Raw genomic sequence first — 15,804 nt, 5'->3', positions numbered from 1 at the left:
ATAGGTCTCAGAAATAGACCAAAAGTTCTTTTTCTTTTTTTTTTTTTTTGAAGTGATTAAAAAAAAAACAAAAAAAAAAGGAAAGTCGATTACTTTTCTTCGAGACTTTTTAAGCTAATTGTTTCTGTTTCCCTTTTCTTTTTTTTTCGTTTTGTTTTTCGTTCCCTTCTTCCTTGGAGTGTAAAACTACAAGATTAGAAAATTTTTTGATCCGTCCTATATGAGAACGAAAAAGGACGCGAAGAAAAAAAAGGGGGAAGGAAAAAAAGGGGGAGGAAGAAAAACGATAAGATAGGCTTTCTCAGAGCTTAAGGATAATATTTGACGATAAAATGGGAATAAAGGATATCCATTATTCGGCATGGAAGTTAGCGACGTTGCACTTTCTGCAGAGTAGGTCAGACGATGTAAAATTAATATCCACGAAGATTTACTTACCTCTAGGAACGATGATGTATATGCACCTTTATATGAACGGTATGCGAACATTTCGAAATTCCAGAAAATTGATTCTGATGCTTAAATCGTAATGGAACATTTTTTTTCTTCCTTTTTTTTTTTTTCTTCTAAACTTCATAATCCAATTTACTTCTCGAAATATTGACCCTAATACTTATTTCTTTTTTTTTTTTTTTTTTTTCATTTGCCGTAAAGACAGATCGAATTTGCTCGTATATTTCTTAAGAAAACACAATGAATTGTGGATTGACCTGCGGAAGAGTGGCAGGATAAGGGGAGGGAGATGGCTGTTGAGTGGGAGATAGAAAAGGAAAATCCATTTTCTTAGAGAACTCTCCTGTGATTTGTTACTTATACAATGTAAAGCTGAAAAGGAAACTTGTAACGTTCGTACTAATACGATAAATCTTCTTAGAAACAATATAAAGGGAATATATATATATATATATATATATATATATATCATAATAATATTTTTATGAATATATGAAACTTACCAGATGGTTCAGTGACGGATGTCGCAGTTGTGTTCTCCCTTTTGTCCTTCGTAGCGGTCGAGGCATGAGTATTCTTCATGAGAATCATAGTCAGATTTGGTTCGAACGATCTCGCCGTTATTGATATGTTCCTTTGCGAAAAGTGCCACCATCTTTTGCACCATGTTTCCTGTAAATATATTAAAAAAGGGAAATTCGAATTAAATTTATTTATTTACGTGATACAATATTTACGATAAATACGTCGGCTTAATAAAAAGTATATTAATTTAAATCAAACCACCCACATACACACACACACACATACATATATGTGTGTGCATTTTTCTACCTTTTTTTGAATACACCAAGAAAATATTTTCCCGTACAGGTTTGAATTCAAATTGGAATCATGTAAAATGCGTTGAATATCGATCTGCGGCTTTAGGGTTGAAAAAAACTTCACGTCTTCCAATGAAACTTTCATAGAGAACGAACGTTACTCTATACGTTTACGAGGAACTCGAGAGCTGGTAAAGCCTCCACGATATGATATTTTCTTTTGGTCTCTCTCGTCGTCTATGATTATCTCTTAACGAAACGAGAATACCAGTTGTATATACGCGTACATATCTTTGCAATTTTTCTGTAAAAGAAAGAAAAGAAGAAAACAAAAAGATAAGGAGAACGAAAAAAAAAAAAAGAAAAAGAAAGAGAAAAACTCCCCAGAAAAAAAAGGAAAAAAAAAAAAAACAAAAATGATAAAATCAAAAAAAGACTACGTATTTACTTGTTACGGTATAAATGCATATGCTATGCATTTTTTGTTTCGTGCGTTTTGTATTCTTATGTAAATCGTATAATTCGTTTATTAACGATACGACACACGGGCCTTTTACAAGAAATCGTGAAATCAATCGAATCTTTTCTTCTTTTTTTTCTCTTTTTCTTTTCTTCATTCTTCCATTTCTCACATTTTACATCCTTTTTAGACTTATACAAAAATGCTTCTCTACTTACATTTCGAACAAACATCGCTCAGATGTAAGCTACGAAACAATACTCGAACATCTAGTTCGTAAGTGCAAATAAACTATACACTTAGGGATAAATACAGAAATATTATTTGACCGTATTTGTTTTTCCAATATTTTCTTTTTCTTTTCTTTTTCTTCTTTTTTTTTTTTCTTCTATCCACTTCATCTATCCTTATTCTTTTTTTTCCTCCCTTTATCCGGATATCACGTCCCTTTTTATCTCATGATCTCTAATCGATTTCATATATTCTTAAATTACTCGATCTTTCGTTCCAATTTCACTCATCCCATTGAATGGAATTTAATAAATAAAATCTTAATGTATAAGCATGACACCGATAAACAGTTCGTTCCTTCATCGTGTTCAAATATCGATTTCCAAAGGAAAAAGATCAAAATCTAATAAGAATTCTAATAATTCGTATTATTCTCATCTTAGAAAGTGATATATATATATATATATAAATTATAATATATAGTGTCTAAACAAAAAATTACGAAAATTATTACGAAATCTAAAGACTTCTTTTGAAAACCCTGAGACTTTTTTTTTTACTGAAAGTTAGCGTAAGAGAAGCTCCATTATGTTAAAAAAAAAAAAAAAAAAAAAAAAAAGGATTCTGATATATTTAGGTCATTTCGAATAATTAATCAAAAGTAACTCATCGATTAAATTATTTCATAAAAAGATTGGATTAATAATTTTTGTATTTTATTATTTCGTTATTCAATATCGTAAAACCCCATATATTCACCGCATTACATTGCAGAATGTTCGATTCATTACATTGCAGAATGTACCAAATAGAAAAAATTCCATTATTGCATGGTGATACGAATTCGACGAAAAATATTTCGAATATTTAATAAAATAAAAATTGTTTTTCAATGTGAAACTCGAAATGCATTTTACTGGGAAATATAAAAAAAAAAAAAAAAATGAAAAAAAAAAAAAAAAAAAAAGAAAAGAAAAAAAATAAACACCGTTGTAAATAAAATTAAAAGTTCTTTCGAACGACATGCCATTCGATACCCTTTTCGTCATTGATGATTTTTAAGAAAATTGTGTCTTCCCTCTCTCGACCTCCTCTCTTAGGATATTAGTTCAAAAGTAAATAAATATATCGCAAAGGTGAGAACAACAATTCGTCCCTTAAAAATGAAATTGATTTGTCTGTTGGGGATTTATCGAGAAAAAAAAAAGGGAAAAAAAAGTCACTATACTTCACCATAATCCTGATCGACACTTTCCGTTTGGACGCATTACATTATCGAGATAAAAGTTTATCTTTTCTTCCTATCAGATAATGAAGCGTACATATGGATTTGTGGATACGGTTAAAATCGTATTTTATCGTTCGAAAAATATTCTTGAGAGAATTCTATATCGTAAGGACATTGTTTGTTTTGATATGGAATTCGGTATGTAAAAAAAAAAAAAAAAAAAAAAAGTCGATCGAAAAAGATCTCGAATAAAAAACGAAATTCGATTTAATTCGATATCGTAAAGCCACTTATAAGATCCAAATAATTTCTAATGGCTTCTTTGAATATGGAAATTTTAAGAGCTACTTAAAATCTAACTCGGAACCGTTCCCATGTACATTTAAGTCCACCTAACGATCCATCTTTCTACTTTACGAACGATAGGCTGTTTTTCTAAGTATATTTGAATAAAGGTTGGGAATATATTAGATATACTCGTATAATACCAAAGGGATATTTAAATTATGCCAACGAAGGCCATTGTAGTAATATACTCGAGAGAGAGAGAGACAGAGAGAAGAAAATGTCATTGAAAATTCTATTCTGAATTGGGTTAACCTCGTCTAACAATCTTTTACCGATCTTCTTAAATCGAGAGACATTTTCTTCGAAAGGTAACGAAGTATCAGTCTACGTGAACTTTGTTTCAAATGACGGCAGATTTTTTTTTTTTTTTTTTTTTTCCATGACGTCGAGAACGAACGCCATCGAATGGCGAGGTAATTTTATTGACCTATAAATCATTCGCTCGATCTTAACGATCCTCGCTCGGATTAAAAAAAAAAAAAAAAAAAAAAAAAAAAAAAATAAAGAAAAAAAAACAATACAGAAACAAAAGATAATTTTATTGTCGAGGAAAAGATTCGCAAAAGTTTAAAAAATGTTCACGAACCTGATTGGATCCTATCGTTAATATGATTACCGTGCACTGACCGGAATGAGATTTCAAAATACAATTCTACTATATATATTTATATATGTACGTATCTATCTCTATTGTAAAAGATACATCTCTGTTATCACACTACCTTAGTCGATCCCATTTGTCCTATTTTTCACATTCGTACTTTATCGTCCTGTAACAAATCACAACCTCTTGTTTCATACTCTCATATCTCTTGACATCTCAATTTCCCGTTATCAAAACTTTATATTTCTCGTTATATCATCGTAGATCGATATTATCAACTTTAATAGAATTTGTTCCTTTAATCATCCTCTACCTCTTAGATTATCAATTTCCCAAGATTATTTATTCTAGGAGATTATTAACTTATTTCCTCGCGTGTCGTCTTCGTCGACTAATTATAACTTAGATAACTAAAATTCTACACCATAACTCGAATAACTCTTGTACGTAACTCAAAGATATCATAAGTAATGTGAATTTTTTTTTTTCTTTTGTCGTTTTACATTTGCACTGTGCTAATGTAAATAAGAAAATTTTAATTTACATGAAGTAACATTTATGAAGTATTCTCTTGGTAAAAAGTATTCTCATAGTTTACTAGATATATATACATACATACATGTATGTATATATATATATATATATGAAATTAAACTTTACAAATTTGCAATCTAATCAACAATAACCACAAATAATATTTCATCTTCTTATTAGATTCAAGTGGATATTATATCACGTTAAAATGCAAATAGAATTCCAATTCAAATGCACAAGAATTCCAATCAATGGAATATCTTACGATAATTATAGTGGCAGATTATCCGTATAGAAATTTCATTTCTCGATTACAATGCTATTTGCATTTCCCATCTCACGATTGTCGACTAATTCCAAAATAATGAGTATTAGAGAACACAATGGAAATTCGTTCACTATCCTCCTTCGGACACAATCGAGATGTCTTTATGAAAATTAATATTAAGACTTTGATATAAATTATTGCGAGAATGAAAAGAAAAAATAAAGAAAGAAAGACAAAAAAATTGTAAATTTTAAAAACAAAAACAAAAAAAAAAAAAAATTAATGAAAAACGTTCAAACAAATGCAGATGGAGCTATTGGTTGAAATAGCCATTGGTATTCTGAATTTTCATGAGAAGTTGTTTTAGAAACGCCTAACGAAGCAATGTATATTAATGTTAAAAGTACAAGTGCCGAGGTTTCTTTTCAACATTTCGATCTCGAGTTTTCACTGGCAGGGTCATAAAGCCACAACCTTTATAGAATATGCACTATCCATTTACGTTCTATCACAATAATGTTACAAGATTCGATCTATGTATGTATGCATGTACGTCCTTAACATTATTTCGTTCCCATAACAAATGTAATTTCCTCCTTTTCCGTCATCTAAAATTATAAATAGGTATGCACTCAACAATCCATTAACAATCACAATGAACGAGTTCCCTAAGTAATATTAGTTTATTTTCACTTTTGACTTTTCCATTTCCTACATTTAATCATCGATTATCTAAATTACATGTATAAATCGTATAAAATTCTATTACAATTAAATAATAATAGTCGATAAATAAGGCGTATTCGAAATAATCATTTATTTTTTTTTTTTATTTATTTACTGATTTATTTATCCATTTATTCATTTATTTATTTATTTATTTATTTATTTATTTATTTATTTATTTTGCTTCATTTATTGATTCGTCAAATTTCCTACGATTACATACGTTTAAGGAATAAAATATTTATTATGAAAAATTTGCATAAAGCAATCAATGACGATATCGATTAGCTATAATTATCGACATATCCTACGTAATTCATTTCCAATGCTTTTACGTTAAGAGAAAGAATATGTAGCTAATGAAGGAGTAAATGTTTAAAACGTTAGTTGCTATGCTAATATCCAATAATAAGTTTGCATAAGTGTAATAGATGTGATATTTGCGCGCAAATAAAAAAGAGAATAAGAGAATAAGAGAATGAGAGAGAGACAGAGACAGAGATAGAGAGAGAAAGAGAGAGAGAGAGAGAGAGAGAGAGAGAGAAAGAGAGAGACAAACAAGAAGTTCCAATTCATTAATCGAGTTCATTGTTAAAGAAGACGAGTAAATTTTCGAGAGTACTTTTAAATCTAAGTGATATGGAGACGGTAAATTCATTTGACTCGTGTCTCTATAAAGCGTATAATTACTGAAAGGAAAGAGAGTGTGAGAGAGAAACAAAGAGAGAGAGAAAGAGAGAGAGAGTAGAAAATGATATAGGAAGAGGTTTTACCCAATACGCCTGCACGAGGACGTTCGATCAATCGAACGAGTAATTGGCCGTTCGTTTATGGGTCAGTCGGGTAAGCAAACATATAGGGTGAAACTGTTAGTATCGGCTGGTAAAAAAAGCAAAAAATAAATGAACCAATATTGCTCCTTCCCTCTCTTCTTCCCGCACACTCTCTCTCTCTTTGATCGTGAATTACTCGAGAAAACAACAGTTTTGTTTTGTTTTGTTTTGTTTTGTTTTGTCTTGTTTTGTTTGTTTTTTTTTTTTTTGTTAATTTTAATCATCCACATCTCATCGCTCGTTAATGGTTATTAACCCTTTTTCTCTCTTTCTCTCTCTCTCTCTCTCTCTCTCTCTCTCTCTCTCTCTAACTCTATCTCTAAACGATGTTAATTAATTAAATTTGAATTCATTAAAATAATTATATCACGAAAGTTGAAAGAGCGTAACAAATTGCATTAAAATATGTCTAATGTCTATCAACGATTCTTTAAATTCTTGATTCCCTTTGAATGACTATACATCAATGATTCATCAGCTTAATAACGTCAATTCCTTGTTCAATATATACGTAAAAAATGCGAGTATTTATGTATGCATATGTATATACGTATGTATATGTGTGTATGTATATGCATATATATATATATATAACCGCACGAGTAAAGATAACAATGATAAGCATGAACACGTTATTGGGCAAAACATACTTATTTATACGCACGATTAAAATTATTAAATGTTAATAATAATAATCTATTTGGAAAATTTATTATGTCGAAAAATTATTTAGAACTAAAGCGAGAAATCAATTTTTCGCGTGTAACAAACAATACGATATCATCGAAAGATAAGATATCTTTCCATCTCCTTTATATCTATCACATTTGTTATAAAATTTGTAAAATTTTATACATCAAAAAAAAAAAAAAAAAAGAAAAAAGAAAAAAAAGAGAGATGATAAATGAATGTTATATTGTTAAGTGACACTCTAGTCTTATCCCATATCATCATATAACATTATGATATGGAATATTAAAAAAGATTTGCTGACGCGATAAATCGATAATAATATACTTTGTTTTATCTCGTGATATCTGACGGGTCGCTCCTTTGGGAAAAAAAAAAGAAAAAAAAAAAGAAAAAAATAGAAAAAAAATTTCACGATTTGTAACATTTTCTCTTCTTCTTTTTTTTTCTTTTTTTTTTCTTTTTCCTTTTTCTTTTCTTTTGTTTCCATTTTTTCAGCCCCATAAGCTCTTCCAAATAAAATGATTATTACGTCGGGATATATTTATCCTATGTCAACGTCGTACAACGTCCTTGTTAAAATTATATAACTATATATATAATGTTATTACCTTGTTATTTCTTCGTTGCTTCATCTTTTCTTTCTTCACTTTTTCATTTTTTTTTTTTTCCATACCACTGCTCACCCCCATCGTCATTTTTTTCTTTCTTTTTTCTCTCTTCAGACATTTAAAAGAAAAAAAAAAAAAAATTCCTCATCTTTCATTCGTCTCTCCTCGTAAGCTCGCGAAGGAAAAAGAAAACAGAAAGGAAAAAAAAAAAAAAAAGAAAGAAAGAAAGAAAGAAAGAAAGAAGAAAGAAAGAAAGAAAAAGAATAAAAGTTTCATCGAAAGCGCAATTTGACAATCAATCGATATTCTCATTAATTGAAAAAGAGAGAAAAAAAATAAAAAAAAAAAGAAAAAAAAAGAAAAGAAAAAAACGTTGCACCTGTTAAAATAATATTTCCATTATATAATCGTTCGTTTCTGATCGAATACAATGTAATTAATGTACACTGTTTAATCGTTTTCAGTTTTAATCAATAGGATTAAAAAGATCCAGGAATTAAATGGAAAATTTATCGAACTGTCAAAGACAGTGAATTCATCGTCAAAAATTGTTTTAATTATGTTCGGAACAAAACGTCGACGTTTGCAGATAAGAAAATATTTTCGATGTTTAAGACGTTTGTTTAAGACATCGATGAACAAGATATTTTCTATGTTTAGAAAATACGATAAGAAACGTGTTTTCTTTTTCTATTTTCTATTTCGTTCTTACCAGATTTCAATCTGGTAAGAATGATTCTTTACCAAGTTGTGGGCGTTGAGTGTTGGCAAGTCGTCAAGAAACGTTTCTAAATTCGTACGATTCGGAGCAAAATATTCTTTTTCTTGTTTTTTTTTGTTTTTTTTTTTTTTTTTGATTTTTCTCTTCTCACTTCTTTTCACCTTCTTGATGATTATTCCATTATCCACCATCATCTATCCCTTTCTCTTTTTAATCATTTTCAATCCTTTAAATCCTTTGAATTTTCTTTGTATTAATATGTTTTCATTCAAACGAGCGAAAGATCTTTCTTTTTTTCTTTTTTTTTTTTTTTTTTTTTTTCTATTTTCTCTCCCTTATTTTCCTAATCTTCAACTAACTTAAAACTCTTAATTATTTTAATCACAATTTTCTTACGACGTAATTCTTTCTCTCTCATTCTCACTCTCTCTCTCTCTCCTCCTTTCTTTTTTTTATTTTCCTCTCTCTCTTACTTTCTTTCCTTTCAAAGTCAACGTTAAATAAATTTGCGTGTAGTTTAGAACGAAACTTGAATGCATCGATTAAACCTAACACGCAATCCGTCGGAAACGACAACCCGTTTTAATGAGCAACGAGTCTCGTGTAACGAAACAAGAAATTAAGTACGTAGAATGAACGAAAAAGTGAACAATTTTACAAACCGGCAATTTCGATTATCTTCTTAATAATGTCAATTAAGTATTCGATGTTGGTCGTATCGGCGAATAAGTTTCACGTGAAAACTTTTCTAACGTGACGTTTTTCTAAACCCGGAAGAATAATAATACTGGTTGACCGTGTGGTTTGTAATATCGTAAGATAACACACACGCACATACACACAGAAAAAAGTGAGAGAGAGAGAGAGAGAGAGAGAGAGAGAGAGAGAAAAAGACGAATAATACAAAGCAATTTAGATTTAGATAAATTAATGGGCCATGTTGAAATGGTTACGTTGAATATTTTTTTATTTTTTTATTTATTTATTTATTTTTTTTTTTTTTTTAACGACTAACATATTCTTAAATATAAATAAAAAAAACTTGATTATTTATTAAGCATGCGTGACGAGTTAAAAATTATAAATTAGATTGTTGATTTTCTACTTTTCTCGAGGAGAATTTTTAACGTCGCCAAAGAGGAAAAATCGAGTGCCTTCTACAACTGGGGTCTGTAGTTGTATAGAGAGGGAAGCTGCAGTGGAGCAGATCGATGACCATGGCGCCTGCCGCAGCGTCCTCGGTCTGGAACCCCGTTTGAATAAACCTCCTAACAGCCCTAACAACGTGTATATGTGTAGGGCCTGTCCTTTTCACCAACGAGTTAACGTTTAAACAGCTTTCAGATATTTCTCTGCTTGTAGTAATTATCGGAAACACGAACTATACCCTTTAAACGTGAATTCCATCTGCGATCTATTATCCTTTATGTACACACTGCAAACTGACAATTTCAACAATATCACAATATCTTCTTTGTTTGTCGTTCGTTATCGATTCAAAAATAGAAAAAAAAAAAAAAAAGAAAAGGAAAAAGAAAAAGAAAAAAATAAAGAAGAAAATCAATATTTTCGAAAGAAGAAGTCAATATTCTCGTTAAATGTTCGTGAATATTATTTTAAAGTGCAATCAAGTTTTTTCTTCTTTTTTTTTTTTTTATCTGTTTTTCTCTCTCTCTCTCTCTCTCTCTCTCTCTCTCTCTCTCTCTCTCTCTCTCTCTCTCTCTCTCTCTGTATATGAAAGTTTCCAACGAATCTATCGGATATTGATTATCTTTGTCTTTTCGTCTTTTTTTTTCTTATTTTTTTCCATTTAATAAATATCCAAGTACGACTAATAATCTTCTTCGAATTTCTCTAGCTTTGAGCGATTTTGTTTTCAACAACGAGTCAATTTTGTTTTCCAAAATTAATGGATCTAACGCATATTATATATATATATATATATATATATATATATATATATATATAAATGTAGATAAAGCTGGACAAACTTAATGGTTCATTTAAGGGTATATTTACATTGTCGAATAATATAATGGCATAACGTAATATAATAATAATATAAGCATAACGTTGGAAAAAGATAAACTACCTGTTTCTAAACTTTCTGATTTTACAGATAAATTAGAGAAATATTATATTAGAAATTCTAATCCAATTCTAATTCATAATGAATATAATCGTTGAAAATAAAAAGAGAAAAGAACGAAGATAAAGATATTAAAGAATAAAGTAAGATATAATGTATAATGTACATACATAACTAATACATAAAGGAGAGTTCCACTTTCAACGAATTTTTAATCAATGAACGTTACGAATCAATTTCAAATGTAAAAGTTTACGAAGACCTGGTTTGCCAACTTTCCCAATAAAACCAAGAAGCGTAAGGTTCACAAACAGATTTCAGATTATTTCACTGATACAAATACAAATACTATTTCCGAGCTTCAAAACCACGTTTGTTACTATATTTCGTATTGAAAAGTCATTGTCGTTCTTTTGCATATTACTTAGAAGAAGTTATTAAAACGTTCGTAAAATTCGAAGATCTAACCATGAGATTTTACATCGTCAGAATTTTTTTCCCAAGAATGTTGTAGTAGTTCCACGAGTTTCTATTTTTTTTTTCTTTCTTCTTTTTTTTTTCTTTCTTTCTTTCTTCCTTTTTTTTCCATCTTGCAACTTGCAATGTTAACAAATTTCTACTTTTTATTATTGTCACTTTTATAGAAATAAAAGGAACAATAGAAAAGATCCAATTATTATAAAAAATTATTTCATCGTTCCTTGTAAAACTTGGCATGAAATTTCTGACGATCTACTCGCATTTTCTTCTAACTATATCGAACATGACAGTAATGCGCGTTCTACTTTCCGCCAAAGTAAGTACTATGGTATTCCATACGAATCTACTATCTCTCTCTCTCTCTCTTTCTCTCTCTTTCTTTAATAAAAAGTTCAAAATACAAACTCGAAAATGGGTGACAACTATGATAATAATAATTAAGAAAACTAAAAATTTTAGGGACGTACGGAGATATTAAATTTTCAAGACAACGATATATAATATATCGTACTCTTGTATATAAGTATAAAACGAAACTAGATAATAGAAACTAAATTATGTCATTCATTCGTAAATAAATTATATCCTCCGAATTAAAAAAAAAAAAAATAGAAATTCTTCATTTCTTGACAGTACATCTTTCGGTCTCGACGATAAAATTAAAATTTAATGATCTATTTATCTTTATTTTTTTTTTATTTCTTATTTTTTATTCTACACTTTTTTTTTTTTTTTTTTCTAAACGATCGACCTACGAAAATCCATTGTAATAATTTCACGTTACGAACTTGAAATGTAATCTACGAAACTTCATATCACGAAATCAACTTCGACCTTATTTAGTAATATCTTATTCTTAGACGTGTTACTTAACTCAAATAGAAGAACGAAGTCCACGATAAATGACGGGTTGGTTTTAAGGACTCCGTTGAGAATTTTGTGAGGATTATCAAATATCCTTTTGAAATTCTCTCACGTCAGAATCAGAGAAATTTAAACTCCATGTCAGAAACAAGATCGTACGTAACTTCTTCCTTTTCATAAATGTGAATTTTCTTTTCCTTTTTCGTTTTTCCCTTTCTCCTCTCTTTCTCTTTCTTTCCTTTGTTCGTTCTCTTTCTTTCCTTCGTTCTCAGTCTCTCTCCCTTTCTCTCTGACACATTCCCTGACACATTCTCAAACACATTTCTCGAGTGTGTTATTTCTTCGTTACCCTTATATGGACTTCATTAGTATAATATGATTTTGGAATGCGCATCCTTATCAGTTAAAACAGGATGTAACTACGTCTTCAAAAGTATTTAGTTTTCTATGACTGTACATATGGATTTATATTCGAGTGAAACCATCAACGCACTGTGATTGCAAAAGCGATCGATGAATTTTAAATAGATTATTACCATATTGGATATATAATGAAAAGGAAAAAATAAACGAATAAATAAATAAATAAATAAATAAATAAATAAATAAATGAAAGAGAAAAGAAAAAGATAAAAATGAGATTAAAAAGAAAAAAAAAAAAAAAAGAGAAAAAAAAAAACAAGAAATATTACAGCGGCAGTAAAACTCGTCTTAATGGTTTCGGTAAACTGGTAAAAGGCCTCGTTGCTCCAATTAAAAGAGGTAATTAGGACACTGGGTTACGCTCAACTCCATTACTCATGCATCTTGAATTTTCAAGTACGTTGAATACCTACTTCCCGTATTTTCAAAACTTATATAATAATTTTTCCTACATATTTCTATAGCATTTCTAAATATTTTCTTTTTTTCTTCTTTTTTTTTCTATTTCTTTTTTCTTTTTTCTTTTTCTTTTTATTCATTCTTCTTCTTTTGCGATTACACGATTAAAATGATATCCTACGTGATTAATTAATCTATTATTCTGAATAATATAAAGAAATATATTAATTACTTTTCAATAAAATTAAATAGTATAAAAGTTATAGAACATAATTTTCGATGTAGGAGAATCTATTTATAAAATTATCTTCAATGTCATTGACTTCGTAGAAGTATCTTGATGAATGAACTAATAGATTGATGTAATGCTTTATTCTTGATGTCACGTTTCTACAAAACGCGAAGTTAGTGATAACGTTCGAAGAACTTTAAAAGAAAAAAAGTCATTCCTCCTTTCTCGCTAACGATACTCTTATTACATTTCTGATACGTGAGATAATTGTGCGTCATGACGTTAATCTATTCTCTTCTTTTTTTTTTGTTTTTTTGTTTTTTTGTTTTTTTGTTTTTTTTTTTTTTTTTTTTCATTTTTCTTTTCTTGTAATTATATAAAGAGATCACATCTAACTACATAACTTCGTACATAATGATTTGAATTTTCATTGATGTACTAACTGAGATAAGTTTCTCTTATGGATAGACGCAATGCGGATCTTTAGTCTCGATCAACCGCACGATTGCGTCTAATGAATCACTGAAGTCTCGTATGACGTGGATTTAATGTTATCTCATCAAAATGAAACTTGAAATTATGTATTCGCTTGAGTTCCTTTATATTATGCTCAAACTAATCTCAAGGATGTTGCTCTCTTTGAAATATTTTTTATTAATTCCAATTCCTTCAAAAATATCAATGTAAATAAATAAGAAGTATATATATATATATATACACGTACACTAAAGTGCACACACACATACATTTATATGTACATATGCTTATATGTGTATAAAATAAACAAACGCGAATATATGTTTATATGTATATAAAATAAATACATGTACATTTGAAATTTTACAAACGGAAATAATTTATATTTAAAAGATGCACTTTAAAATGAAATATACTCGACGAATATTCCGCAAAAACTTTTGATGCAACTATATTATTATGTACACATCTTTCGTATTATAATAATACTTAATCCGTCTATGAAGAATGTTGTTACTAATCAAGCTACGAAGTTTTATAAATTATGAAAAACAAATTTATTACGTTTATAAAATTTCATTCGTTTAAAATTAAATCGGTTCTTACGAACATTCTGTAACATTTCACTTTTAGAATTAAATCTACCTCGATGAATTTTCTGTAAAGCTTTTTATAATATCTACATTATACGTACTTCATCGTATTAATAAAACAATTAATTCGGTCTATAATGTTGCAATTAATGACACTAATGAGATTAATTTTCTTAATGCTTTTGTTGCATCAAATTACGTATACCATTGCCGTTTTAAATTGGATCAGATAATTTGATTATAATTAATCATGACTGTGCGTATATAATTGTGACTATTAGTAAGGAACAAAGAGAACAAACCATGAGACTTTTTTCTTTCTCATTGAATCCAAGAATTTCAATTGACCTGAATTTTCATTAAAAATTTATTTTCTTTTTTCTTTTTCTTTCTTTTCTTTACTTTTCTTTTCGTTCTTCGTATCGACGACATATCGTCGTCATGTCGTCGTAATGAATAAAGGAAATATTTCTTCTGTGCGAATGCATCTTCTTTCATCGTGTTTCTGGCATTCGACCTTTTGCAAAGAGAGAGCAAGCGAGAGAGAGAGAGAGAGAGGGAGAGAGAGAGGGAGATAGAGAGGTAGAGAGAGAAAGAGAGAGAGAGAGAGAGAGAGAGAGAGAGAGAGAGAGAGAGAGGCAAAATAGAAAGAGAGAGAGATCTTAGAATTGCTTTGAACATTTAGCACACATGAAGTAAACTAAAAGCTTCTAGCAAGTAAAGTAACTAAAGCTTCTATTATTATTATTATTATTATTATTATCAATATTCACAAAGAGTATATTAGGAAATTAACGATCTATTTCATCAAACATTTAACTGAACATTAACGAAGTCTATATATATATATATGTTTAATTATTCCATTTTATAACAAAATAAAAATATACAAATGCGTTCTATATCATAAATTTCATATATCAATCGAATTTAATTGACTAATTTATCTGAAAAAGTAATTCTAAGTGCGATTCACGTACTCGCATATTCTATGTTTCTAAGCCTAATAATCTAAATAAAATTTATTTTGCGAGAAAGAAAGTATCTAATGATAATATAAAAAAGAAAAGAAAAGAGAAAAAAGAAACCTGTCCAAGTTTTATTATCTGATCATTTATTTCACGGTGAAATATTAAAATGTACTTCTAACATAGTTTAAAAAAATTTTATATATATATATATATATATATATATACACATATATTTGATGTACATAGATATATGTTTAATAGAGTAATAAATCTATCTACGTATATTTTAAAAGTACTTTTGCTTATAACCATTTTATTTTCATTTCCATTATTCGTTCGAGTTAAAATTTTATAAACGAGTAATTTTACGAATCCAATCTCGAAGGGAATTGTCGGTATTGGATCAGTGACTATCAAAAAAAAATTTTTCTGAAATGTAATTCTTCGATGGATATGCATTTCATATATATATATATATATATATATATATATATATATATACAACTAGCAGCTCGAAAACTTTCTCAAGATCCCAGTGAAAATTCAAAGACTAGTACATGCCAGATTGAGGATAACGAAATATTTTCAACTCGTCGATCCGGGAACATTCGAATATTTATAAATGTCACGAGCGAGACGGACACGAAGATCTATTTATCTCTCATGACATTTAAACGGAATCATCTTAAATATTCGAATGTAAAATTATTATTCAAACAAATTTATATTGTTTATATTATTTATT

The 15,804-nt window shown here is 28.8% G+C and overlaps 1 protein-coding gene across 5 annotated transcripts in view; it reads right to left on the bottom strand.

Moving 5' to 3' along the window:
* The window catches only part of MCU (mitochondrial calcium uniporter), a 51,274-nt gene that overhangs the window by 31,118 nt on the left and 4,352 nt on the right, over positions 1-15,804 (bottom strand). For 4 of the 5 annotated variants that reach the window (XM_085655619.1, XM_035874281.2, XM_035874280.2 and 1 more), the window contains one exon: positions 957-1,125. In XM_085655619.1, the coding sequence (XP_085511745.1) occupies positions 957-1,125 (169 nt within the window). Of the gene's footprint in view, positions 1-956; positions 1,126-7,810; positions 7,883-15,804 lie in introns of those variants that run through there. The other variant, XM_085655620.1, reaches the window with a different exon arrangement.

Source organism: Vespa mandarinia, chromosome 3 (assembly GCF_050613455.1).
Source record: "Vespa mandarinia isolate Hongniang chromosome 3, ASM5061345v1, whole genome shotgun sequence".
NCBI classification, from domain to species: domain Eukaryota; kingdom Metazoa; phylum Arthropoda; class Insecta; order Hymenoptera; family Vespidae; genus Vespa; species Vespa mandarinia.
Note: the sequence above shows the minus strand (reverse complement) of the source record. Positions and strands in the feature narration are given on the sequence as shown.